A 22,967-nucleotide genomic window follows, 5' to 3' on the forward strand; every position below is an offset into this window, starting at 1 on the left:
GAAGTGAAAGAGGATGCCATCAGTAGATGAGTAGGTTGAAAGCAGCAGGAATAAAAAAGCAAGGACAGAAGGAGTGGAATATGTTGAAGACCAAGAAGCAGATGTCCTGTGAAGTCTACTTCCTTGTTTGGTGAAGGGAAGTAGACTGGTCATCAGTCCAACAATACCTAGCCTTGAGTCCAATCTGGGTTGGTCACTGGGAGCTCATCCTTGGGGAACTTCTCTCTCCCCAGAATGGGATTTCTGGTGAAAGAGAAGGTCCCCAAGGATGGGCTTCAGCATGAGTTCGAAAGCTCGGAAGGCAAAACCTCTGGTCTTGGCAACTGGCCCAGACTGGATCCTGCAACGTTATCCCGGGACATGTATACTTGCCTTCATTCATGAATGCTGAGTCTATATGAATAAGAGCATAACACATCAACAACAGTCAACAATACACAGTCTTGAGTCTGTATGCCATATCCCATCACCAACAGTCAACAATACATAGTGATGGGTCCTTACAAATAAGGGCATATCCCATCACCAACAGTTAACAATACATGGTTATGGGTCCATATGAATAAGGGCATATCCCATCATCAATAGTCAACAATATGTAGTCTTGAGTCTCTAAGGGCATATCCCATCACCAACAGTCAACAATACATGGTTATGGGTCCATATGAATAAGGGCATATCCCATCATCAATATTCAACAATATATATTCTTGAGTCTCTAAGGGCATATCCCATCACCAACAGTCAACAATACATGGTTATGGGTCCATATGAATAAGGGCATATCCCATCATCAATAGTCAACAATATATAGTCTTGAGTCTCTAAGGCAGGGGTGGGCAAACTACGGCCCGCGGGCCACATCCGGCCCGTTGGTCTGTCCAATGCGGCCCACCCCTGAAAAAAAATAGCTGCCATTGGTCTGTTCAATCCGGCCTGCCCCTGAAAAAAATCGCTGGGCGTGGCGTATTGCCCTGTGCCGCGTGGCCCCAAAGCTGCAAAACAGTGCGGAGCGATCTAGGGGTAGGAAAGAAAAGAAATTTGCAAAGGCCTCGGCTGGGAGTTCAAAATCACCTTCGAGTGCGACCTCTCCGAAGGTGAGTCCCGCCCGATCCCCTTTTTTTCCGGGGCTTCCAGGCTTAAACTTTGCAAAGGCAAAGCTTGCAGGCTGGAGCGTCTTCCCGCCGAGGAGTGGGATGGGTTCCACCCGGCGGGCGGGTGGGCTGCTTGGAGCCACCTAAAGCTAGGCTGCTGCTGGTGGAGCCTTGCCCTGCCTTGGTGCCCGTTTCCCGGCTCGGCGGTTCTGCTCGGACGGCACTTTAAAAGCATGCTCCCAGCACCCGAGCAACTTCCCAGCAACTTTTGGCTTCGTTTTAACTCATGGGCGCTCGCGCCTGGCCCTGAGCTGCGGCGGAGGGAAGCCCGGCGGGCGGGTGGGCAGGCGGGCTGCTTGGAGGTGACCGGCGGCGCTCCAGGCTTCCCCTCCGCCGTGCGGCTCGGGCGACGCCCGCAGTTAAAAGCGAACCTGAAAGTTGCTGGGAAGTTACTCGTTTTCCGGGCTTCAGGGCTTTGCAAAGGCAAATTTTGCAGGCTGGAGCGTCTTCCCGCCGAGGAGCGGGAAGGGTTCCGCCCGACGGGTGGGGCGGGCTGCTTGGAGCGGGCTGCTGTGTGGCTCGGGCGGCGTGGCGCCCGCGAGTTAAAGCAAGCCAAAAGTTGCTGGGAAGTTGCTCGGATTTCCGGGGCTTCCAGGCTTAAACTTTGCAAAGGCAAAGTTTGCAGGCTGGGCGTCTTCCCGCCAAGGAGCGGGAAGGGTTCCGCCCGGCAGGCGGGCGGGCTGCTTAAACTTTGCTTGGGCGGCACTTTAAAAGCCTGCTCCCAGCACCCGAGCAACTTCCCAGCAACTTTTTAACTCGCGGGCGCTCGCGCCTCGCCCGAGCCGCACGGGCGGCCCGCTCAAGCAGCCCGCCCTGCAAACTTTACCTTTGCAAAGCCCTGGAAGCCCCGGAAACCTGAGCAACTTCCCAGCAACTTTCGGCTTCCTTTTAACTTGCGGGTGCTCACGCTGGCCCCAAGCCGCGTGGTGGAGGGAAGCCCGACTGCTTGGAGGAGGCTCCGGGCTTCCCCTCCGCCAGGCACGAGCGCCTGCGAGTTAAAGGAAGCCGAAGTTGCTGGGAAGTTGCTTGGGTTTCCGGGGCTTCCAGGCTTAAACTTTGCAAAGGCAAAGTTTGCAGGCTGGAGCGTCTTCCCGCCGAGGAGCAGGAAGGGTTCCGCCCGACGGGTGGGCGGGCTGCTTAAACTTTGCTTGGGTGGCACTTTAAAGCCTGCTCCCAGCACCGAGCGACTTCCCAGCAACTTTTGGCTTCCGTTTAACTCGCGGGCGCTCGTGCCTGGCCCGAGCCGCGCGGCAGAGGGAAGCCGGCGGGCGGGCAGGCTGCTTGGAGGAGGTGACCGGCGGTGCTCCGGCAGCAGCAACAGGCAGTTTGCCCGGGCTCCGCTCAGGTGTCCGGCTGTGGCTGTCAGGAGTTGCTACCGCCGGCGCAGCTCCGTGCGGCTCCAGTCCTGCGTTGCCTTGGGAAGGAAAAGGCAAAACCAGGAGCCACTGAGCCTGAGCCTCGGTGCCGCTGCTCCGTTGCAAAGCACTGCCGTGGCTCTTCCTTTTGCCTTTCCCTTCCTGAGGCAGCGGGACTGGAGCCGCGCAGAGCCGCGCCGGCGGTAGCAACTCCTGACTCAGGGGGCCTCCGAGGGGAGGGGAAGGAGGAGAAGAGGGGGAAGGGGGCTATTCCCAAAAAATCTTGTGCTGACCCGGCCCATCTGTCAAATTGTAAAAGTCAATGCGGCCCCCGAGCCAAAAAGTTTGCCCACCCCTGCTCTAAGGGCATATCCCATCACCAACAGTCAACAATACATGGTTATGGGTCCATATGAATGAGGGCATATCCCATCATCAATAGTCAACAATACATGGCAGTGGTGGGATTCAAAATGTTTTAATAAATTTTACTAAATTTGGGCGTGGCTTGGTGGCCATAGCTGGGGAAGGATACTGCAAAATCCCATTCCCTCCCCACCCCACCAACCTGCTTTCCAGCTCCGTTCTCCTGCGCAGGGCAACCAAAGAAGACCCAGCCGATCATCTGGGACTCGATGGGAGGCAGAGAATAGATGGGGTTGGCGGGGCCAGTCAGAGGTGGTATTGGCTGGTTCTCCAGAACTGGTCCAAACTGGCTGAATACCACCTCTGGTTATGAGTCCATATGAATAAGGGCATATCCCATCACCAACAGTCAAGTCCAGATCAACATAAATAATGGTCCCATAAATAATAGTCAACAATACATTGCCTACAGTACAAGTCCATATGCATAAAGGCATGTCCCATCAACAACAGTCAACGATATATAAGTGAGTCTGCATGAACAAGGGCATATCCCGTCAACAACATGACATCAGTCAACTTGGAACTTACTTTTCATGTTAAAAAAAAAACCCCACCCCTTTAAAAGGACCAAATTTTCATCGGAGTGCTAAATAACATGATAATTCAGCGTTCCTGAATTATGATGATGATGATGATAAAATGGTGCCTACTTTGGGGGAATCTTCATTAATATTTTCTGCCATAATGGAGAGAGAGAGATCTGCTTCCGTTGTGCAAGAGGTTGGCCGGGTGGAGGTAGGGGGGTTGTCTTGTCTCTTGCGTCTTTTGTCTTCTCATCCAGAATGCTTCTGTCATCCTTCTAAAACCCAGCATGAATTTGTACGATGCGAGCGTCCGTCCCGGGTCCTCCTAGACTTGATTCAAAGAACCAAGGATGCAGTCCGAGAGTTGGATAACCTTCAGTCTCGGAAAATGAACAAAATCCTGTTCCAGGAGGTCTACAATGGCCCTCTGAACGAGTCTCAGGAAGACGAGGAGGTATTCAAGTTTATCTATACCGCCGATGGTGATAATAATAATCACATTAATGGTCATAGTAACGTGTCTTCCTGCTTCACAGGGTCCCTGCCGAGTCCCTTTTCCTGGGTTCCCAGCACAACATGAGGAATGTGCTTGGGAACAAGACTGTCTTACCTCTGACTTCTGGGGGCGTTGATGCTCTTGAGACAGTCCTCAAGACACATGGCAACAGAACATCTGAAGCAAATTAAGTTTGGTCTCAGTTTTGGGTCACGGCTATGGAAACCAGGGCCTCAGTTAGATCCAAAACAGTGACTGTTGTTTTCCCGAAAATAAGACACTGTCTTATAATTTTTGCCAACAAAGAAAGGCACCAGGTCTTATTTTCGGGGGACGTCATCCACTAACTAACCTCACTTGCGCACATGGCCCCCGGTCTCCTTTCCCCTGTCAGAAGCCTTCAGGAACCTCTTCTTCTGTGGCCGTCAAGGCTTTCCTGAAGGCCTATGCAGGATCGATCCAGAGCTTTGTTCTCAGCTCCAGAGGCCTTCAGGAAAGTCTTGCCAGCCTTGCCAACTGCAGAAGAAATGGGCCGGTAAGGCAGGTGTCGGGGTGTGCAAGGCCTGGCTACAACTATCCAAAGGTAAGTAGTAGGGCAGTTCCACCATCCCCACCCTAGCTTAATTTGTACTCGTGCACTCTGGAGTGGGTGGGACCTTATTTGGGGCTTATTTTGGGGGGTAGGGCTTATATTGGGTACACATGAAAAAAAAATCAAGCTAGGACTTACTTTCAGGGTAGGTTGTATTTTTGGGAAAACGGAGTAGATCCCAAAACAGGGCCCGATAATTGCCATTTTGTTCCCGGTCTAAAGAAAGTGGCTCAAGATATTTTCCTTCATGACCATGCCCAACAGAGATGATATCCAGCCCAACCAGAAAAAAATTACTACTTACTTCTCCCCTGGCTGAATTAAGACGAGATGAACCAATGGTCACTTCATTCCAGCTTCAAATGGGGGTAAGACTAGTCCATGACCCATCCACCCATCAAGCAGGGGAGGACATGAGTATGGAGGACACCTTGGGAATGTCTTCCTCACTGGATCTTTTTTATTTACGCAGGGGGTGACTTTTTTTCCCATATAAAAAAGGGCTAGTGAGTGAACGTCAAAGGATGGTGCTGCTTAGAACTAAAGAAAGCATCAGGACAACTGACCCATAGTCTTATACAGCCCTCTCTAAGCGGTATACAGAGTCAGCCTATTGGCCCCCAACAATCCGGGTCCCCATTTTACCCACCTCGGAAGGATGGAAGGCTGAGTCAACCTGGAGCCGGTCAGGATCAAACTCCTGACAGTGGGCAGAGTTATCCTGCAATACTGTTTTCTAACTACTGCATAGGAAGGGAGAGGGGGGAGGGAAGGAAGGAAGGAAGGGGAAGGAAGGAAGGAAGGAAGGAAGGAAGGAAGGAAGGAAGGAAGGAAGGAAGGAAGGAAGGAAGGAAGGAAGAGAAGCAATATGAATAGCACTTAGACTTTATACCACTTCTGGGCTTTCTAGCCCTCTAAGCAGTTTACAGGTGCCTCTTGCCCCAACAATCTGGGTCCTCATTTTACCCACCTTGAAGGAGGAAGGCTGAGTTGACCTTGAGCGATCAGGATCAAACTCCTGACTGGGCAGAGTTAGCCTACAATACTGCTTTCTAACTACTGATAGGAGGGGGGAAGGAAGGAAGGAAGGAAGGAAGGAAGGAAGGAAGGAAGGAAGGAAGGAAGGAAGGAAGGAAGGAAGGAAGGAAGGAAGGAAGGAAGAGGAAAGCAATAGGAATAGCACCTAAACTTATATACCACTTCATGGTGCTTTCCAGCCCTCTCTAAGAAGTTTACAGAGTCGGCCTCTTGCCCCCAACAATCTGGGTCCTCATTTTTACCAACTTCGGAAGGCTGAGTCAACCTTGAGCCGGTCAGGATCGAACTGCTGGCATTTGGCAGAGTCAGCCTGCAATCCTGCATTCTCACCACTGCGCCACCATGACTCTTTAGACTAGAAGCTGGAATCTCAGGGGTTTAAAAAGGCACAAGGGCCATCGAGAAAGCCTGGTGACCGAGATCCTTCCTCGCAGGTGTTTTAACCACCCAGCGTGCCCGTCAGCTGGCGAGGGTAGAGTTAAGAGCTTGGAGACGCCTCACTGGGTTGTGATTTGGGTGTGAATTCACCCTCACCCTCATTGTCCTTCCGGAGCAAACCTTCCTGACCAAAGTGCTGCTTCGTCCCCACCAGATAATCATTGCATGCAGCATGCCAACCTGAGGGCAGGTGGTCCTCATCTTATGACTGTTTGTTTAGCGGCCACTTACGGTTACAAACGGCCCTGAAGGAAGCGACTTGGGGTCTGGTCCTCACACTTAACAACTGTGTCACAGCATTCTCCAGGGCACCCTGTGACAAGCCCAGTCAATATCGGGAGCCCGGTTCGCTTAACGGTGGCAGGCTTCATTTAACAAATGCCGGGATTCATGAGCACCTGTAGCAGACAGGAAAGGTGGCAAAATTGGGCACCGGACACTCAACCCACTGTCTCGCTTTGCTTAGCGATGGAAATTCCAGTCGTTGTTGTCCCCTGTTGTGGTCATAAGTCAAGGACTACCTGTCTTTGAGCGCATGTCGAAAACCTTCATCTGCTTCTTGTCAGTGGGGCTGCTGGAATGACAAGGCAGGGCGGATAGTAACATCATCATAATCATTATTATTATTATTATTATTATTATTATTATTATTTATTTATTTATTTATTTAACCATCATCTCTTGCTGTCTGGGATGCAGTAACTATTTCCAATGTTCCATTAGTTTAGTTTACTTTATTGTCATTGCACATGGTACAACGAAATTAAATACCATCTTCAGTGTACTATACTGTTCTGACCCACGCCCTTTTCCAACAAATCAAACACAATCCGAAAAGAGCCAAAACCTTGTAATGCTTTTACAAAACAATTAGCTGTGATAAGCACAAGCCTTGCTAAACTGGCCAAAAGATAACAGACAAGAAATAGTTTACAATATAAGAGTCTTCAGATACCAACTGGAATGTCCACGAGGCCGAGTTTCAAAACGTCTTTGCCTTCTGCAAGTATGTTTGTTTCACAGCTGGCTTTTAATCTTCTTGAAGGAGGGGCTATTACCTCGCAGCCTTACTCCCAAGTCGCCCGTGCTGTTGCAGCTGCTCTTTCCTGCGAGCAACCCTGAGTGCACGCGCACTTGGCACAGGCTCCTCAGGAACTGCTGCCAGCCCCCACAATCTCTGAAGGCAGCAGTCCTCTCCCTGATGGTCCTGGCCCTTCATCGGAGTCCTCGCTCTCCTCAGCCGTCCACATCTGTCGCTGGCTAACCATAACATATGCAGTAGAATTCAGTAGAGTTACTGCCCTGGGATAGAAGCTGTTTTTCAGCCTAAAAACAGAAGTGAGAATAGGAGTTTCCGTGAGCGATTCTCCCCTTCCGTACCTGGTGCCCAAAAGATGGGATTTTCGAGGACACTTCGCCCCAAAACTAGTAAAGCCACCCAAGTTTGTCTCAATTTATGCAGTGGGCAAGACAGGCAAAAGATCAACTGGTTTGCAAAACGTCAAGTAACAGGCATTAGGGAGAAGCTGCTTGGCCTCGTCACCCCCCCAAGAACCATTTTTGGGGGTTGTTGGAAGGGAAGAAGGAAGCTGAGAAGAGAGAATATTTGTAGCTCAAGGTTGAACTGTGGGGTCCTTGGTACTCTCTGAGTGTGAGCCAAGTAGGTGACATTACCAGTGCTAGAAGGGAGTGGGGTTTGTGGAGAGGAGGAGGACTGTGGGGTTCTTGGGGCTTGGTGATTTTCTTGCAGACGTTTCATGACCCATTTAGGTAACATCATCAGTGCTGGAAGGGAGAGGAGGAGGAGGAGGGGGAGGAGTACTGTGGGGTCCTTGGTGCTCTCTGTGCTTGATGGTTTTGTTGCAGGCATTTCATGACCACTCCCTCCCAACACTGATGATGTCACCTAGTTGGGTAATGAAACGTCTGCAGGAAAACCACCAAGAGAGCACCAAGGATCACAGTCGCTCCTCGTCCTCCTCCTCTTCCTCCTCCTTCTTCTTCCCTTTCCCTTTCCCCTTTCCCTTCACTTTCCTCTTCCTCCTCCTCCTCCTCCTCCTCCTCGTCCTCCTCCACTGCCACTACTTCCACCACCTCCTCCTTTCCACAAACCCCACTTCCTTTTAGCACTGACGATGTCCCGTAGTCGGGTAATGAAACGTCCGCAAGAAAAACAAACAAGTGCAGAGAGCACCAAGGACCCTTCAGTCCTCCTCCTCCTCCTCTCCACAAACCCCTCTCCCTCGTGCCCCTGATGAGGTTGCCTAGTCGGGTCATGAAACGTCCGTAAGAAACCCACTGAGCCCCGAGGACCCCGCAGAAGGAGGCGAGGACCTAGAAGGAGGCGAGAACCATTTTTGTGTGTGTGTGTCTGCACAACGGGTCCCTGTCCTAGTCTCTCCTCTCCCCACCCGATTGGCGGCGGTTCCTTTCACCCCGGCCTTAAACCTGCTGCTCCTTATTTTATAGGACAGTGAGAATGGGACAAACCTGACCCGGAAGGTAGACAGTCTGGGCAGCAATCATTCCATCCCCAGCATGTCTATCAGCACAGGCAGCCAGAGCAGCAGTGTCAACAGCATGCAGGAGGTAATGGAGGAGAGCAGTTCTGAGCTGCTTCTGATGCATGACCACGAGAGCGCCATTCATTCCACTTCCTCTGTTGTCATGAAGAAGGTACGTCCGGCTGGTGCTTTGCTCTCACCCCCCGCACCCCAAAAAAACCCTCCCTCCGGTCTCACCCCACTTCTGCTTTACCGCCCTTCCTTTCCAGACCTTGAAGGCACCGACTGAACGTGGTGTGGTGGCCTGGAGGTGGAGCTCTGGCCTTCGCAGTCAGGAGGCTGTGAGTTCGATCCCAGGTTGAGGCAGATGTTTCTCTCCCAATGAGAATATATTCTGCCCAAAAAAAAAACCCACCCTCTGTACTGGCAACAGGAAAGGCATCCAGCCAGTAAACACTCCGCTCCAATTCGGTGGCCCAGACTCCACTCCGCAAGGGATTACAGCGTTGTTAAAAGAGGATGGTGGCAACGGGAAACAAAACTTGTTAATCGGAGATGTTTCACTGCTCATCCGAGCAGCTTCCTCGGTCCAAATTAAAAAAAAAAAAAAAAAAAAGTTAGGTAATTTTAGATACCTTTGATCAGGGGTCTCCAACCTGGTCTATTTGGAACTGGGTGGGTTTCCTTAGAACTATCCTTTGGACCCAATGTGATTCCTCTGGGATGGTGTCAAGCACCAATGACAGACCTACATGGGTAGAATTCCAACTTAGCTACTTTATTGCTCCATGCCTGTGTTATAGGAATCTTCCCAGGCTGGCAGATTCGCCTGGGAAAAGCCAGAACTGGGCCGTGCAACGGGCAGGCCGTCGCAGGCGTGAAGCTCCCCTCGCATGAGCTGTGCTCCAAACTCTTCTCTTGTCCAGGCGTACACGCTGGTCCGCCACTCACACGGCCTGATTTCCCCTCTTCCCCCACCGCAGCCAGGCCGCCAAAGCCACTTGCTCCCAATGCTCCAAAACCGGAGCGGTGAAAGCAGAGGCCGAACAGGACGAGCGCGCCCTGCTCAGCTTCGCTGACTCACCGAGGCTGTTCGTGGAGGACACCCAACCTGCATTTGGAACATCGGGCAGTCTCGGTGAGTCTCGTGGAGCGCGAGACCGGGCCCCCCAAAGCCTCCTCTTCCTCCATGCCAAAAGCTTTTGCAAACAGACGAAAGGTTAGGGACTTCTGGCCTGGATGATTAGTGTTCTGACCTTGGCTTCCTTAGAAAGCATAAAACCCAATCTTAATCCCGGCAAAACCTCTTTTTATTTTCCACGGCTGTGAATTAACGTTCATTCACAGCCTTCAAGGCTTTGCAAAACAGTCTTTCAGGGGAATGTTGATAAACACCCACCTTATTGCTCTTGGGATGCGGCCAGAGAACGAATTTGCCAAGTGCAGGACAAGGCCAAACTTGACACAGAGTCGAACAGAACTTTTCAAAAGCATGAATCGACCAGACAAGCTAGTTGCTTCCTGCAAAAGCTCCTGTCCCGTTCGCTCCTCTTTTGTGTCCCATGGGAGGGGCCAATCATCTCCAAGGTGTGGCCTTTACTCCTGAGTCGACTCTGCCTTCTCAATTGTTCTTGTCTTCTGGTAGCCCTGCTTCCAGAAGCTTCCCCGCCTTACTGCTGTTTGTGCCCAAAGGCAGCTGATGATTGCCAGCCTGCCCTGGCCCCATCCTTGCCTCCGATGCAGAGCCCTTCTCCGAGCCCTCCCCAGCCTCCTCACTACTATCCAACTCTGCTGCCAGCTCCGTCAGCTGCCAGCGGGCCACAACAGATAGACATGTTGCATTACATAATTATTATTTTTCTTAATTTTGACCGATGAAGTTGCTTGGATGAGCCATGAAACCTCTCAAGATTAAGAAATTTTTGCTCCCATTTGCCACGATTCAACCTTTTAGATACCTTTGGCCTGGATGATCCGAGTCTTCATGGACACATTAATCAGGGCAGGCAGTCCTCAACTTATAATCATTCATGTTGTGACCGTTCAAAGTTGCGATAGCATTTGGGGGGGGGGGAAGACAGAGACCGAGGAGTGGTCCTCGCACTTAAAACAACCGTCATATCATCCACAGGATTGCGCGATCACCAATTGCGATCTTCCCGGCCGGCTTCCAAGAATCAAAGCCAAGGGGGGAAACCTAAATTCAGTTAACAATTGCAGCTGCATTGATTCACTGAACAGCTGTGGCAGAGAGAGAGAGAGAGAGATACGAGAGAGAGGGGGGAGAGAGGAGAGAGAGAGAGAGAGGGAGAGATACCTAGAGAGAGAGAGAGAGATATGAGAGAGAGAGAGATATGGAGAAAGAGAGAGATTAGATAGATGAGAGAGAGAGAGAGATGAGAGAGAGAGATTAGAGAGAGAGAGAGGGAGAGAGAGAGGTATGTAGAGAGAGAGAGAGAGAGAGATGGATATGGAGAGAGAGAGATTAGAGAGAGGGAGGGAGAGAGAGAGATAGATAGATAGATAGATAGATAGATAGATAGATAGATAGATAGATAGATAGATAGATAGATGATAGATAGATATAAAAAAAATCAGGCCCAGCTCACCGAACAACCAACTCACTTAGCAATGGAAATTTGGATTCTGGTTATGATTGTAAATTGAGGACTACCTTAAAGGTTTACCTGCTTGAAGAGCTTAGGGTCAGTGTCCATGCAGGATTAATCCACAGGACAGTTCTTGAGTAATGTTGGTGTCCAGTTAGCGAACCCAGAAAAAAGAACATTATTTTACCAAGAGCATATAAAACTTTACCGAATAAACCACATTGGCACAGAAGAAGCAAAACCAGCTCTGGGTTTCCGGCACGAAAGCAAACATAGTTAATTCCCTCCTTTTCCTCACTGGCCACCCACAGTCCAAAACTACCAACAATCACCCCTCTTCATTATGTTATGGGAAACAGCCAGCCACGCCGGATCTATCTATCTATCTATCTATCTATCTATCTATCTATCTATCTATCTATCTATCTATCTATCTATCTATCTATCCATCCATCCATCCATCCATCCATCCATCCATCTATCTGCAACAGTTCTGCTCGGGGCGTCCTTGAGGTGCCAGCAGTGTCTCTTGGAAGCCGATGGATGCTTGAACACCATTGGCCCTCCCTTGCATTCCCACTTCTCCCTCCCTGTTATTGTCAAGCTGCAAGCGAGGATGAAATGTAGGTGACCACGGGAATCGGTCTTGACAGTTGGGTTGGAAACAAAAATAAAGAAGTTAACGACGAGTGGAAGCTTCTAAGATCCGCCTTTTGAGAGAGAATGCCTGCCAGCCTCTACCATACCCTGCTTTCATTGTGTCCTTCAGCCTTGCATGTGGTACCCCTGTCCTTTCCTGCAACGCCACCTTGTCTCCCGAATGTTTGTCTCCCCCAAGGGCATGTCACAGTCCCTAAACTAATACCGTAACTTCAGTAACTCCCCTCCCGATCGAGATCTGCACGTGGATTCTTCTCTTGGCCCAATAGCTGCTCACGGATCTCTCTGAGAAGGTACGTGGTTCAGGGCTCAAGTCAGTACCAGGTTCGGATCGCGTTGGTGCCCCGAACCCAGGTGGCCTCCTTAGAACGATCCTTCTGACCCAATGTGACTCCTGTGGGGTGGTGTCAAGCACCAACGACAGATCCACACATGTAGAATTCAAAGTTAGCTACTTTATTGCTCCATGCCTGTTTTACAGGAATCTTCCCAGGCTGGCAGATTCGCCTGGGAAAAGCTCAAAGGCATTCAGACTTCGTCTCTACCTAATGAGTCCATGCTACTTCCCTGTTTGATCCCTCCTCTACTTGGTTGCTCTCTAGCGGGTGGACCCATTTAAACACCTGTGTGTGTGTGTGTGTGTGTGTGTGTGAAAAATGAAACAAATCACTCCCCTTCCTCTTCTTTGCGTTTGAGAGAGTCCGGAGGCTGCCATTTTGAGCTACTGGGAATAATTTTCATTGTGGCAGTGTAGAAGCGTGTTTTTTAAAAAACAAATACAGCTAGTTCTCGACTTATGACCGCAATGGAACCAGAACCTCCATCTCTTAAGTGAGACGGTCATAAGGGTGTCACGCCCGATTTTAACAACCTATTTTTTCCATACTTGCTAAGCCAGCGACCATGATTGTTAAGTGAGCCACTTTGATCGGTTAGACAAATCTGATTGACTTTGCTTGTCGGAAGACAGCTGGAAAGGTCGCAAATGGAGAACCCTGGGAAGATGCAACCCGTTGTAAGTACACACAGGTTACCAAGCTCCTGAATTTTGAAACGCAGGGCTGGGGATGATACAAAGGCTGTGAGTCCGAGGTTCTGTTGTAAGTTGCTTTTTTTTTTTCCCTAGCATGTTCGTAACTTTGAACAGACGCTAAATAAAGTCATAAGTCAAGGACTACTTGTAAAGTTGAAAGGATGAGTTGGTTCAGCAGCTCACGGCAAAGAAGCATTGTGGGAGGGCAATGCTTCTTAACTTCAGGATTTTTACATTGGGTGGACTTCAACTCCCAGAATTGGCGTTGCAAATAACGCCAATATCTAAGGGTAAAAGCATGAATAGTAAGGAATAAAATTAGTTCCAGGATTAAGTAAGTATCCAATGATACCTAGACAGCCAGAACTTGAACTTTACACATTCATTGACACCCCTCCCCCCAAAAAAGTAAACCTATAGTAGAAATGTCTTATAATGTATTTTTGTGAATAACCATTTCGAATCTCTAGAAATGTGACACACAAATGCCAAAATGGCTTTTTACATGCCTTCAGATATTCTATTTTTAAAAAGAAAAACAAACAAACAAAACCCTAGCCTTTCTGTAATTGTCTTAATTGAGTTTATTGTAACATCCATTTACACTGGCTATAGTAAGGTGTTTTTTTTAATCTGCTTAAAATTCTCCAGTGCCAGGGAGTTGGGGGGCCCTGCGGTAGGTGATATTTTTGTTATTCAAACAATGCAAATAAAATGATAGTTTTCTCTATTAATATCAAAGCAGATAGCGCCCTCATCTTCCTCACTCATCCTAATCTGGACCTCATGCATGTAGCCTTTGCCAAAACGCTGACTAATATACCTTGTGCAAGATTACACAGTTTTATTACTGCAATAACAATATATTGCTTATCAGATAAAATTTATGCAGTAGTATGTTGCTGAATTAGATCCACCAAAGCCCCCAATGAGACTAATAAGTTTTTGTAGTGCAGCACTTCACATCTATATAATGCTAAAAACTCCCTCCTGCCTGTGTGTCTGTTGGCGGCTTAAACGGTTGCACCAAAGCACAAAAAAATTGGAACCGAGGCACCGCCAACTTTTAACTCATCCATGGGACCCACGACTCCCATGGAATTGAATTCAATTTCATGGAGCTGCGCTCCACCAGATGTATTCTCAAAGTTGTGGCCACTTGCAGCGTTGCCGGGGTCCGTCGTCACACAGTCGCGATTTCCGAAACTCCCTGCCGCCTTCCCTTAAGCAAAGTCATTGGGGAAGCCGGCAGGAAATCGAAAATCACTTCTCCTCCTACCGTATTTTTTGCCCACCTGTGGTCTTTCTGTTTACCTGGTCGGATAAGGAAGTCTCTCTGAAAGGATGACCCAACGGGCCGTGGGTTGTCCAATTCAAGTTTAAAAGTACTTTGGAGGGTCTGCAGCATTTTGACAGGAATCCCATCTCTGTTCCACAGCAAACAAATTTCAAGGAACAGATTCCTGTGCAAAACAGATCCCTGATCCCCCAGCTGGACCGAAGCATATTTTGGCATCAAAAGGGCCGCCCAGACCCAGTAGAGATAACAAACATCAAATATACATTGAGACCACAAATAACCAATTTTGTGTCTCAAACGGTGTAATTATCCCGCTCAAAGTTAGCAACATGGTTGTTCAAGTGAATCTGGCTACCCCCCATGGACGGAAGGTCACAAAAGGGGATCATGTGACCCCGGAACACTGCAACCGTCGTAAAGATGAGTCAGTTGCTAAGCGCCTTAATTTTGATCATGTGAACACGGGGATGTGGCAACGGCAGAATAGAATTAGAATAGAATAGAATAGAATAAGAATAGAATAGAATAAGAATAGAATAGAATAGAATAGAATAGAATAGAATAGAATAGAATAGAATAGAATAGAATAGAATAAGAAAGAATAGAATAGAATAATATAATAGAACAGAATAGGAAGTATAGAATAGACTAAATAGATAATTGATCTGATAAGAATAGAATAAGAATAGAATAGAATAGGAAAGAATAGAATAAGAAAGAATAGAATAGAATAATATAATAGAACAGAATAGGAAGTATAGAATAGACTAAAGAGATGATTGATCTGATAAGAATAGAATAGAATTAGAATTAGAATAGAATAGAATTCTTTATTGGCCAAGTGTGACTGGACACACAAGGAATTTGTCTTTGGTGCAAATGCTCTCAGTATACATAAAGGAAAAGATATATTTGTCAAGAATCATCAGGTACAACACTTAATAATAGTCATAGGATACAAATAAGCCATCAAATCATACAAGGAAACAGTCAATATAAATCGTAAGGATATAAGCACAAAGTTACAGTCATACAGTCACAAGTGGGAGGGGATGGGTGATAGAAACGACGAGAAGATTAATAGTAATAGTGGTGCAGACTTTGTAAATAGTTGGACAGTGTTGAGGGAATTATTTGTTTAGCAGTGTAATGTCATTTGGGGAAAAAACTCTCCTTGTGTCTAGTTGTTCTGGTGTGCAGGGCTCTATAGCGTCGTTGTCAGGGAAGGAGTTGAAACAGTTTATGTCCGGGATGTGAGGGGTCTGGAGATATTTTCACAGCCCTCTTTTTGACTCATGCAGTATACAGGTCCTCCATGGAAGGCAGGTTGGTAGCCATTGTTTTTTTCTGCAGTCCTAATTCCTCTCTGGAGTCTGTGTCTGTCCTGTTGGGTTGCAGAACCAAACCAGACAGTGTGTGAAAAGCAGTTATAAGTCACTTTTTTCCAGTGCCGTTGTAAAATGGAGATGGGACAGGTAGTGGTCCTTGACTTAAGACCGCAATTGGAACTTCCATCTCTAAGCCACATGGTCCTTAAGTGAGACATGCCCAGTTTTGCTCAGATTGCGGGGATGTTGCAGTGGTTGTAAGCGCAAGGACCATTCTTGTGTCACTCTTTTCAGGACTTCTCTAACTTTGGTTCGAATGGTCTTAACTTGAGGACTACAGGTCATCCTCAACAACAGTTAATTTTTAGCGGCCATTCAAAATTACAATGGCACTGAGAAAAAAATGACTTGGGACCGCTTTTTTCACGCTTGCGACCGTTGCAGGCATCCCCACGGTTACGTAATCAAAATTTGGACGCTTGGCAACTGACTTGCATTTATGACGGTCGCAGAGTCCCGAGGTCACGCGATTCCCCTTTTGTGACCTTCTGACAAGCAAAGTCAACGGAGAAGCAGTTTCACTTAACAACCGTGCTACTAATTTAACAATTGCAGGGATTCATTTAACAATCATGGCAAGAAAGTTCGTAAAAACGGAGCAAAACTCACGTAACCAAAGTTTCGCTTAGCAACACAAATCATCCTCATCTTTTAAACGACCCCAAAATCCCTTACATGGTGGAGTCTGAGCAACTGAATGGAGCTGGCAGAGTGGTTACTGGCCAGATGCCTTTCCTGTCGTTGGTACGGAGTCTTGTTTGGCAGATATATTCTCAGTGTGCCCAGAGAGAGAAATATCTGCTCCTAACTAGGATCGAATTCCCAACCTCCTGATTTGTGAGGTGAGGGCTCCACCTCTTAGGCCACCGCACCGCTCCTCACTGAGCGACATAAATGCGGGGCTCAATTGTCGTAAGGCGAGAACCACCCATAGCAACCCATGCCATGCTAAGCCAGGCTTCCAAATCTTGGCGAAGAAGAGATGCTAAAAAAACGGTGATCCCAAACAAATTTCTTGAAAGATCTGCTTTTAAGGATTGGAGGTCAGAAAGCTTTGCCAAATCAAAGGTCTCTGATTTCACCTCCCTACCCAGCATGGAAGAGACACAGGGACTTCTCCAGTTACAGCCACCCATTTAACCAAGTTAGTGCATCCCTGGGAAACCAGTAACCCATGGACTGGTCCTTGCGCTTCCAACCTTTCGTTTCCCTTGCACTTGGGTAATCCAAACTGGACGTGGCTCGCTTAAAGACTGCCTCGCTTAGGGATGGAAGTTCTGGTGCCCGTTGTGCTCACAAGTCGAGGATTACCTGCGTGCGATGTTGTTTCGGGAGACCATTTTTAAAGAATTGTTAGGAAAATCCCCTGCGTCTCGCCTATCACTCAATCGCCAGAGCTACGTAGCTAGAAATCTTGAAGGAAGCATTGAGGATGCAGGTAGAATAATAACCCTAAGCCAGATTTTTGTTTTTGTTTTTCTCCCCTGCCTGGGTCAAAATTTGGCCACCTAGGAGAACCTGGTCAGTAGTCCACACCTTTATGTGTTGGTTGTGTGTACGGGAGCCCGTGTCCCGCAGTTGTTCGCTGTTGTGTTGCCCTTTGAACAATGAATGTGTGTGTTTCCTGGCCACTTGGACACTTGAACCATCCGCGGGCAACTTCACTCCGCAGACCTGTCCCTTGCCAGGGTCTCTCGGTGGCAGCAGCACCGGAAACGGTGGCAGAGCCGGTAACATTCCAGACCGTACCGTAGTGCCTCGTTTAGTGACTGCCTCGTTCCCCAGCCCAACAACGGCGGTGAGGAATAAATCAATCCCCTTCCCCCGCCACCCCCCAGTCTTTGCACCGATGATCTTCGCAGGTGTGTAAAACAGAGCAAACTTGCAGCAGCGCGGCAGGTTTTCAGCGAGCAGCTGCTTCGCTCAGCGACTCTGGGCCCCGCTTGTGGCCGTTAAACAAGGAAACCCCTCCCCCTGCATTCTGCCCCTGGCGTGAAGGCCAGTGATGGTCCTTTATTTTTACTTTTTATAATTTTTTGATGTGGGTTCACCCTCGTCTAAGAAACATCCCAAAGCCAGCAAAGCTTTGCTGGCGTCCATGCCTCGCTCGCTCGCTTGACCATAGATGACCCCCCCCACTACATACACATAAGGGTTTTTTTTTACGCACGCTGTCCTGCCCATTTTCACATCCGGCCCCGATCGGCTGGTGGAAAGGCAGCAAATGTGTCCCCCATTTTGCAGGTGACCCACTGAGGCTCGGGGTGGGAGGTAGCCAAACTCAGGCTCTTCCAGCCCCGTGCATGCGCCAGGAGGGGCAAGCCACACGTGTATGTGGGCCTTCCGAATTGGGACCCGCTCTGGGTCAGAAGCCCTCCGCCCCCCCACCCTCCCACCCCAAAGCCCCTGCATATCCTCCCCCACCCCACTCCCTTTCAGATCGTCTCTATAGCTCCTTCAGCCCATTCTCCCTTCCCTTCCCTTCCCCACGCCCCAAAGGTGCATGCACAAGCGAGGACAGCAGCTCCCCTTCCTGTTTCCCGCGCCCTGTCGGGAAGCTGTGGGTCAGGCTCACTTGTATGGTGGTGGTGGTGGTGGGGGGAAGTGTGCTCTGTCTCTTTAAATGTGAAAAAAAAAAAAACCTTCTCATCCCTTTGCAAGGGCTATGGAGAGAAAATGCTAGAATCGTGCAGGATCATGACTAGAAAGCAGCATCTCTGACGGGCCACCGAAATCTTTTTCGGAGCACCCCGACACAGAAGCCAAAGCGGGGTGGCTGGGGGCTGCTTCTTCTTCTCCTCCTTTTTTTTTTTTTTTTTTTTTTAGAGGGAGGAGATTTTTTTTATTTCTCTCTCTCTCTCTCCCCCCTTCTTCTTTTCCCCCCTTTTTCCTCCTCCTCCTCCTCCTCCTCCTCCTTTCTTTCCCCTCCCTCCTTCAGGCTGCAGCCATCCAGGCAGAAAATGCTTCTTCAGAGCATGATAGTCGAGTCCAGAGAGGTGTAAGGGGAGGAGGGAAAGAGAAAGAGAGAGAGAGAGAGAGAGAGAGAGAGAGGAAAGGAAGAGGGGGGGAAAAAAGGAGAGGGGGAGGAAAAAAAACCAAAAAAAAAAAAAACCCAGGCTGGACAAGGGAATGAGGCAAATCCTTACTCCCCTTTTCAAAGGCGGCAGCAGGGGTAGAAGCAGCATTTTTCCTAGCCATGGAAACCATTTTTTTAAAGCGATTATTTGGGCGCAGCAGCGTTCTCAGCCAGCGCTTCTGAGGACTCCTCTCACAGCTCTGCAGTGCTCGGCGGCGGCGGTGCTTCGGATGTTCTTTTGGGCACCACCGATGTGATTTCTCGGAGGTTTAACCTCCCCTTTTCCCCACCTGCAAAAAAGAAAAGAGAGTGAGAGAGAGAGAAAGGGGGGAAAAAAGGAAAGGAGCGAAGAGGAAAGAGGAAGGGGAAAGAGAGAGAGAGAGAGGAGGAGGAGAAAAAAAAAGCAGAAAGAAAGAAAGGAGGGGAAGAGAAAAAAAAAAACCTGCCAGGGATTCCGAAGGCAGCATCCCACTTAGCAAATCAACTGACAAGGAAGAAGGAAGGAAGGAAAAGAAGAAGAAGAAGAAGGAGGAGGAGGAGGAGGAGGAGGAGGAAAAGGAGGAGGCTTGCAATGTGTTTCCTGACTCGTTTTGTACCACCGCAATTGCTGTGGGGTCTATAAGAGCCTCCGAGCCAAACTATGCATTTCAAACAGCCGGGCTTATGTGAAAAGCAGGGTGAGCGCAAGGCTGTTGGCGAAGGAAAAGCACAAGCGGACTTTCTCCTCCTTTTTATCCATTTCTGCAGGATCATGTATTCATAAGGGATGAGGTGGGCCACGGGGAGCGCAGGCCTGAACTGCGGCCTACACATTCGGTCCAGAACCAGGCCCTCCACTACCGGAACAGAGAACCATTTGCCACAATCAAATCAGCATCATTGGTAAGCCGCTACCACACCCCTTGTCCTGTTGTCTCTCTCTCTCTCTCTCCCTCCCTCTCTCTCTCTCTCTCTCTCTCCCCCTTCCCCCATCACCCCATCTCCTCCTCCCCGATGTGACACTCCAGTCTAGGGAAGGGGGTCAAGCCATTCTCCCTCCCCCCCCCCCACATCTCCAACTCCTTCCCCAAGACCCTCCGTTCCATGTCTCCCACCCATATATTTTTTAACATTATTTCTTCTTTTTCTTCCTTTCTTTCCCCCCCCCTCCTCCTCCCGGGGGCAAGGGAGGGTGGGAAAGGGGGGGCTGTTGGCATAGCAACCAGATATTGCAAAAAAATAAATGATGGGGAACCAGGTGGGGGTCAGCAACGGGAATGGGGAGGAGGAGGAGGAGGAGGAAGGGGGGGCGCGGTGGCGGCGTTTTCGATGCCATGCGGATTATTATTATTTTTTTCTTTCTTTCTTTCTCTCTCTCTCTTTTTGCAAATCCTCCTTCAGCAGCGCTGGGAGGTTTCTCTCTTGCAGTGGGAATTTTTTTTTTTTTTGTCATTTTTTATTTTTTTCGTGGAAGGGGAGGGCGAAGGGAAGGGGCTTTGGGGAGAAGAGGGGCTCTGGCTAGGGGATGGGTGTAAAAAGGGGGGATTCGTGCATGCCTGTTGGTGAGGGTGGTTCTTGCACGCGCACACACGAGCATGTGTATGTGTGTGCTTGTCCATCTATCTATCCATCTATCTATCCATCTATCTATCCCCCCATCCATCCATCCATCCATCCATCTAATCTCTCTCTCTCTCTCTCTCCATCCGCCTCTAATTGGTTCTCTCCAAATCACATCCATTTTTGGGGAGCATTATCTGTCTGGGGTGGGGGTGGGGCAGCAAGGGGGGTGGGGCCGGCCGACTCGAAGTATTGATGATTATCATTTTAATTTGAACGAGCGGTGATGGATCTGAGTGAAGGGAAGGAGGGAATGGGAGACAGCTGGCTCCGCTCTCAGCCCGGATGGCTTGGCGAGCTGAAGCTGTTTGCATTTCATTCAATACTCCGGGCGCGGCGGCATCATCGGTTCGTTCTCGTATACCGTTTGCAAGCGAAAGGCATTCACCACCACCCCCGTTCCCACCGGTCCCTGTTTTTTTTTTTTTTTTAAATAGAGAGAGAGAGAGAGAGAAAGTGGGACTAGCCAAGGAGCAAAGGCTTGTTTTGCAGGAGGGGTATATGGGGTAGATATATTTGTGTGTGTGTGTGTGTGTGTGTGTGTGTGTTTAAAGGGTGGAGGGTGTTTTCTGCTGAAAATGGGAGGATGGCGGAGGAGGAGGAGGAGGAGGAGGAGGGTGAGCTGGTAGCAACAGCGGGAGTGGAATTTGTACTCTAGCAAATGTGGTTGCTAGCGCTGCCTTTGTAGTAGCAAAAGGGGTGTGTACTGATGGAGTGGAAGGTCTGGGCTCTCCCCCATCCTTACCTCCCCTTCTCTCTCTCTCTCTCTCTCTCTCTCTCTCTCTCCCTCCCTCCCTCTCCCTCTCTCATATGCGCACACGCGCCCGCTCGCTCTCACACACACAGATAAGAGGAGGCAGATCCGGGAATAGCAATGCAAAAAAAAAAAAAAAACCAGCCCCGAAATCCCCTGGACCAGAAGGGTAGCGGCAACACTGATGCGTTTGGTTTCTTTCCTCTCTCTCTCTCTCTCTCTCTCTTCCCCCCTCCTTCTTTCTCTCTCTCCTCCATGCAAAAAACGCTAAGAAATCATTTAGTATTTTGGCCAAATCTCGGTATTAGAGGTCACATGGGCACAGAGAGAGAGAGAGAGAGGGAGATTTACAAAGTGCCCAGCGCTTGGCCAGTTGCATTTGCTGCCTGCCATTATGACATCATCCAGAGCCAGCCCAGAAATTACAATGGTTAACCCTCCCAGGTTTTTTTTCCCCCCCCCCCATTGCCTCGCATTCGAATGATGCTTTTTTTCACCCCTTCCTTCCTTCCTTCCTTCCTTCCTTCCTTCCTTCCTTCCTTCCTTCCTTCCTTCCTTCCTTCCTTCCTTCCTTCCTTCCTTCCTCTCCTCCTCCTCCTCCATTGCTATCTCCTGGAATCCTCTCCCCCCCTCCCCCTCCATAGCGCATCTGTCTCTCCACAAGCCCACCCCACCCTACCCTGTACTGTTGCTGCCGCTTCCCCAGCACATTATAAGCAGCAAAGGAACGGATGGGCAAGGCATGGAAAAGTCCGCTACCCCGGGTGCTGAAAACCTGGGGAGTTTACGGCATTGCTCACGCGCCTTCCTGGCACGGAGCCCAGGATGGGTGTGTATGCGTGTGTGTGTGTGTGTGCGCGCGCGTGCGCGTGCGCCTTGCTCTCTGTGTGTAGAGGGTAGTGTGTTTTCCTCCATGACACGAGGGAAGTGCCAACTTGGCGATTGACCTGAATGCATGGCGAGGCTCTAGGCTTCCCCCAACCGCCTGCTTCAAATGGGCTTTTCATCTCTTTTAAATTTCTGAACAAGAGAGAATCTTAATAAACACCTCGATGGGGGTAGAACCTCTCTTTACTACGAGGCTGGCTGCCTTCCAGCAGAAGTTACTACAGTATAAAACCTCCTGGGTGGTTCTCGCGCCTTGGTTGGGAATACTCGCTGGGCATCGTTTGAGGCAGCCACTCGTGCGTTAGGACAGGAGCGTATGGAGCATTGGTGGGTCCCTCACCAACCATTCATGAGCTAAGGGGGAACATCAGCCCTTTGATCTCAACCCCCGTCTCATTTGGGTTGGGTGGAACGCTGCCCAACCTCAGACATGTGGTAGGTTGAGGGTCGCGGGCCTTGGCAATCTCTCCTCTCGTGGACATATTTATTTATCATTTATATCCCATGTTTTAATATGTATATAATGATAGATAGATAGATAGATAGATAGATAGATAGATAGATAGATAGATAGATAGATAGAATTTTTAATATTTTTACAAACATTTCTTCCATAGGACAATGTGTCATCTTGATACAAATATCTTGTGCAATACAGTTAGTGTTTACAGTCGTATTCAATATATAGTATTATTCTCTAATCTTATCTTATTGTAGTCATTTGTACCTAATATCACGATCTCTTTATCGTTCTTCTTAGCTTTTTTTTTATTTCTATTAAAAAATTATCTATTCCCTTTCTTAACTAATCCATTAATTACATCTAGCTTTCATATTTTTTTTCTGTAGCCATTGATAAAATAACTCCCCTACCTTGTAATATTCAGTTTGTTCTCTTTCTTTAATCACAGGCGTTAATCTATTCATTTCTGCACATTCTAGTATTTTCCTAATCCTATTTTCTTCAGTTAGGAGTCTGTTCCCTTTTCCAATTTTGAGCAAATACAGTTCTCGCTGCAGTTATCACATGAATAATCAGATATACATTTTCTTTTCTGTAAGTTTATATCCCACGTTTTCAAACGGAGGCCTCTTCGCAGAGTCTCACCCTCTTTTCTGACAGCCTCAAA

At 48.8% G+C, this 22,967-nt stretch overlaps 1 protein-coding gene across 11 annotated transcripts in view; it reads left to right on the forward strand.

Moving 5' to 3' along the window:
• The window catches only part of TAOK3 (TAO kinase 3), a 95,973-nt gene that overhangs the window by 45,521 nt on the left and 27,485 nt on the right, over positions 1 to 22,967 (forward strand). For 8 of the 11 annotated variants that reach the window (XM_087942756.1, XM_087942762.1, XM_087942759.1 and 5 more), the window contains 3 exons: positions 3,749 to 3,916; positions 8,496 to 8,702; positions 19,344 to 19,478. In XM_087942756.1, the coding sequence (XP_087798882.1) occupies positions 3,749 to 3,916; positions 8,496 to 8,702; positions 19,344 to 19,478 (510 nt within the window). The remainder of the gene's footprint in view (positions 1 to 3,748; positions 3,917 to 8,495; positions 8,703 to 19,343; positions 19,479 to 22,967) is intronic. The other 3 variants (XM_087942765.1, XM_087942766.1, XM_087942763.1) reach the window with 2 other exon arrangements.

This window comes from Notechis scutatus, chromosome 13, assembly GCF_049901735.1.
Source record: "Notechis scutatus isolate UNSWTSFEM ecotype Mainland chromosome 13, rNotScu1.2, whole genome shotgun sequence".
Lineage (NCBI taxonomy): Eukaryota > Metazoa > Chordata > Lepidosauria > Squamata > Elapidae > Notechis > Notechis scutatus.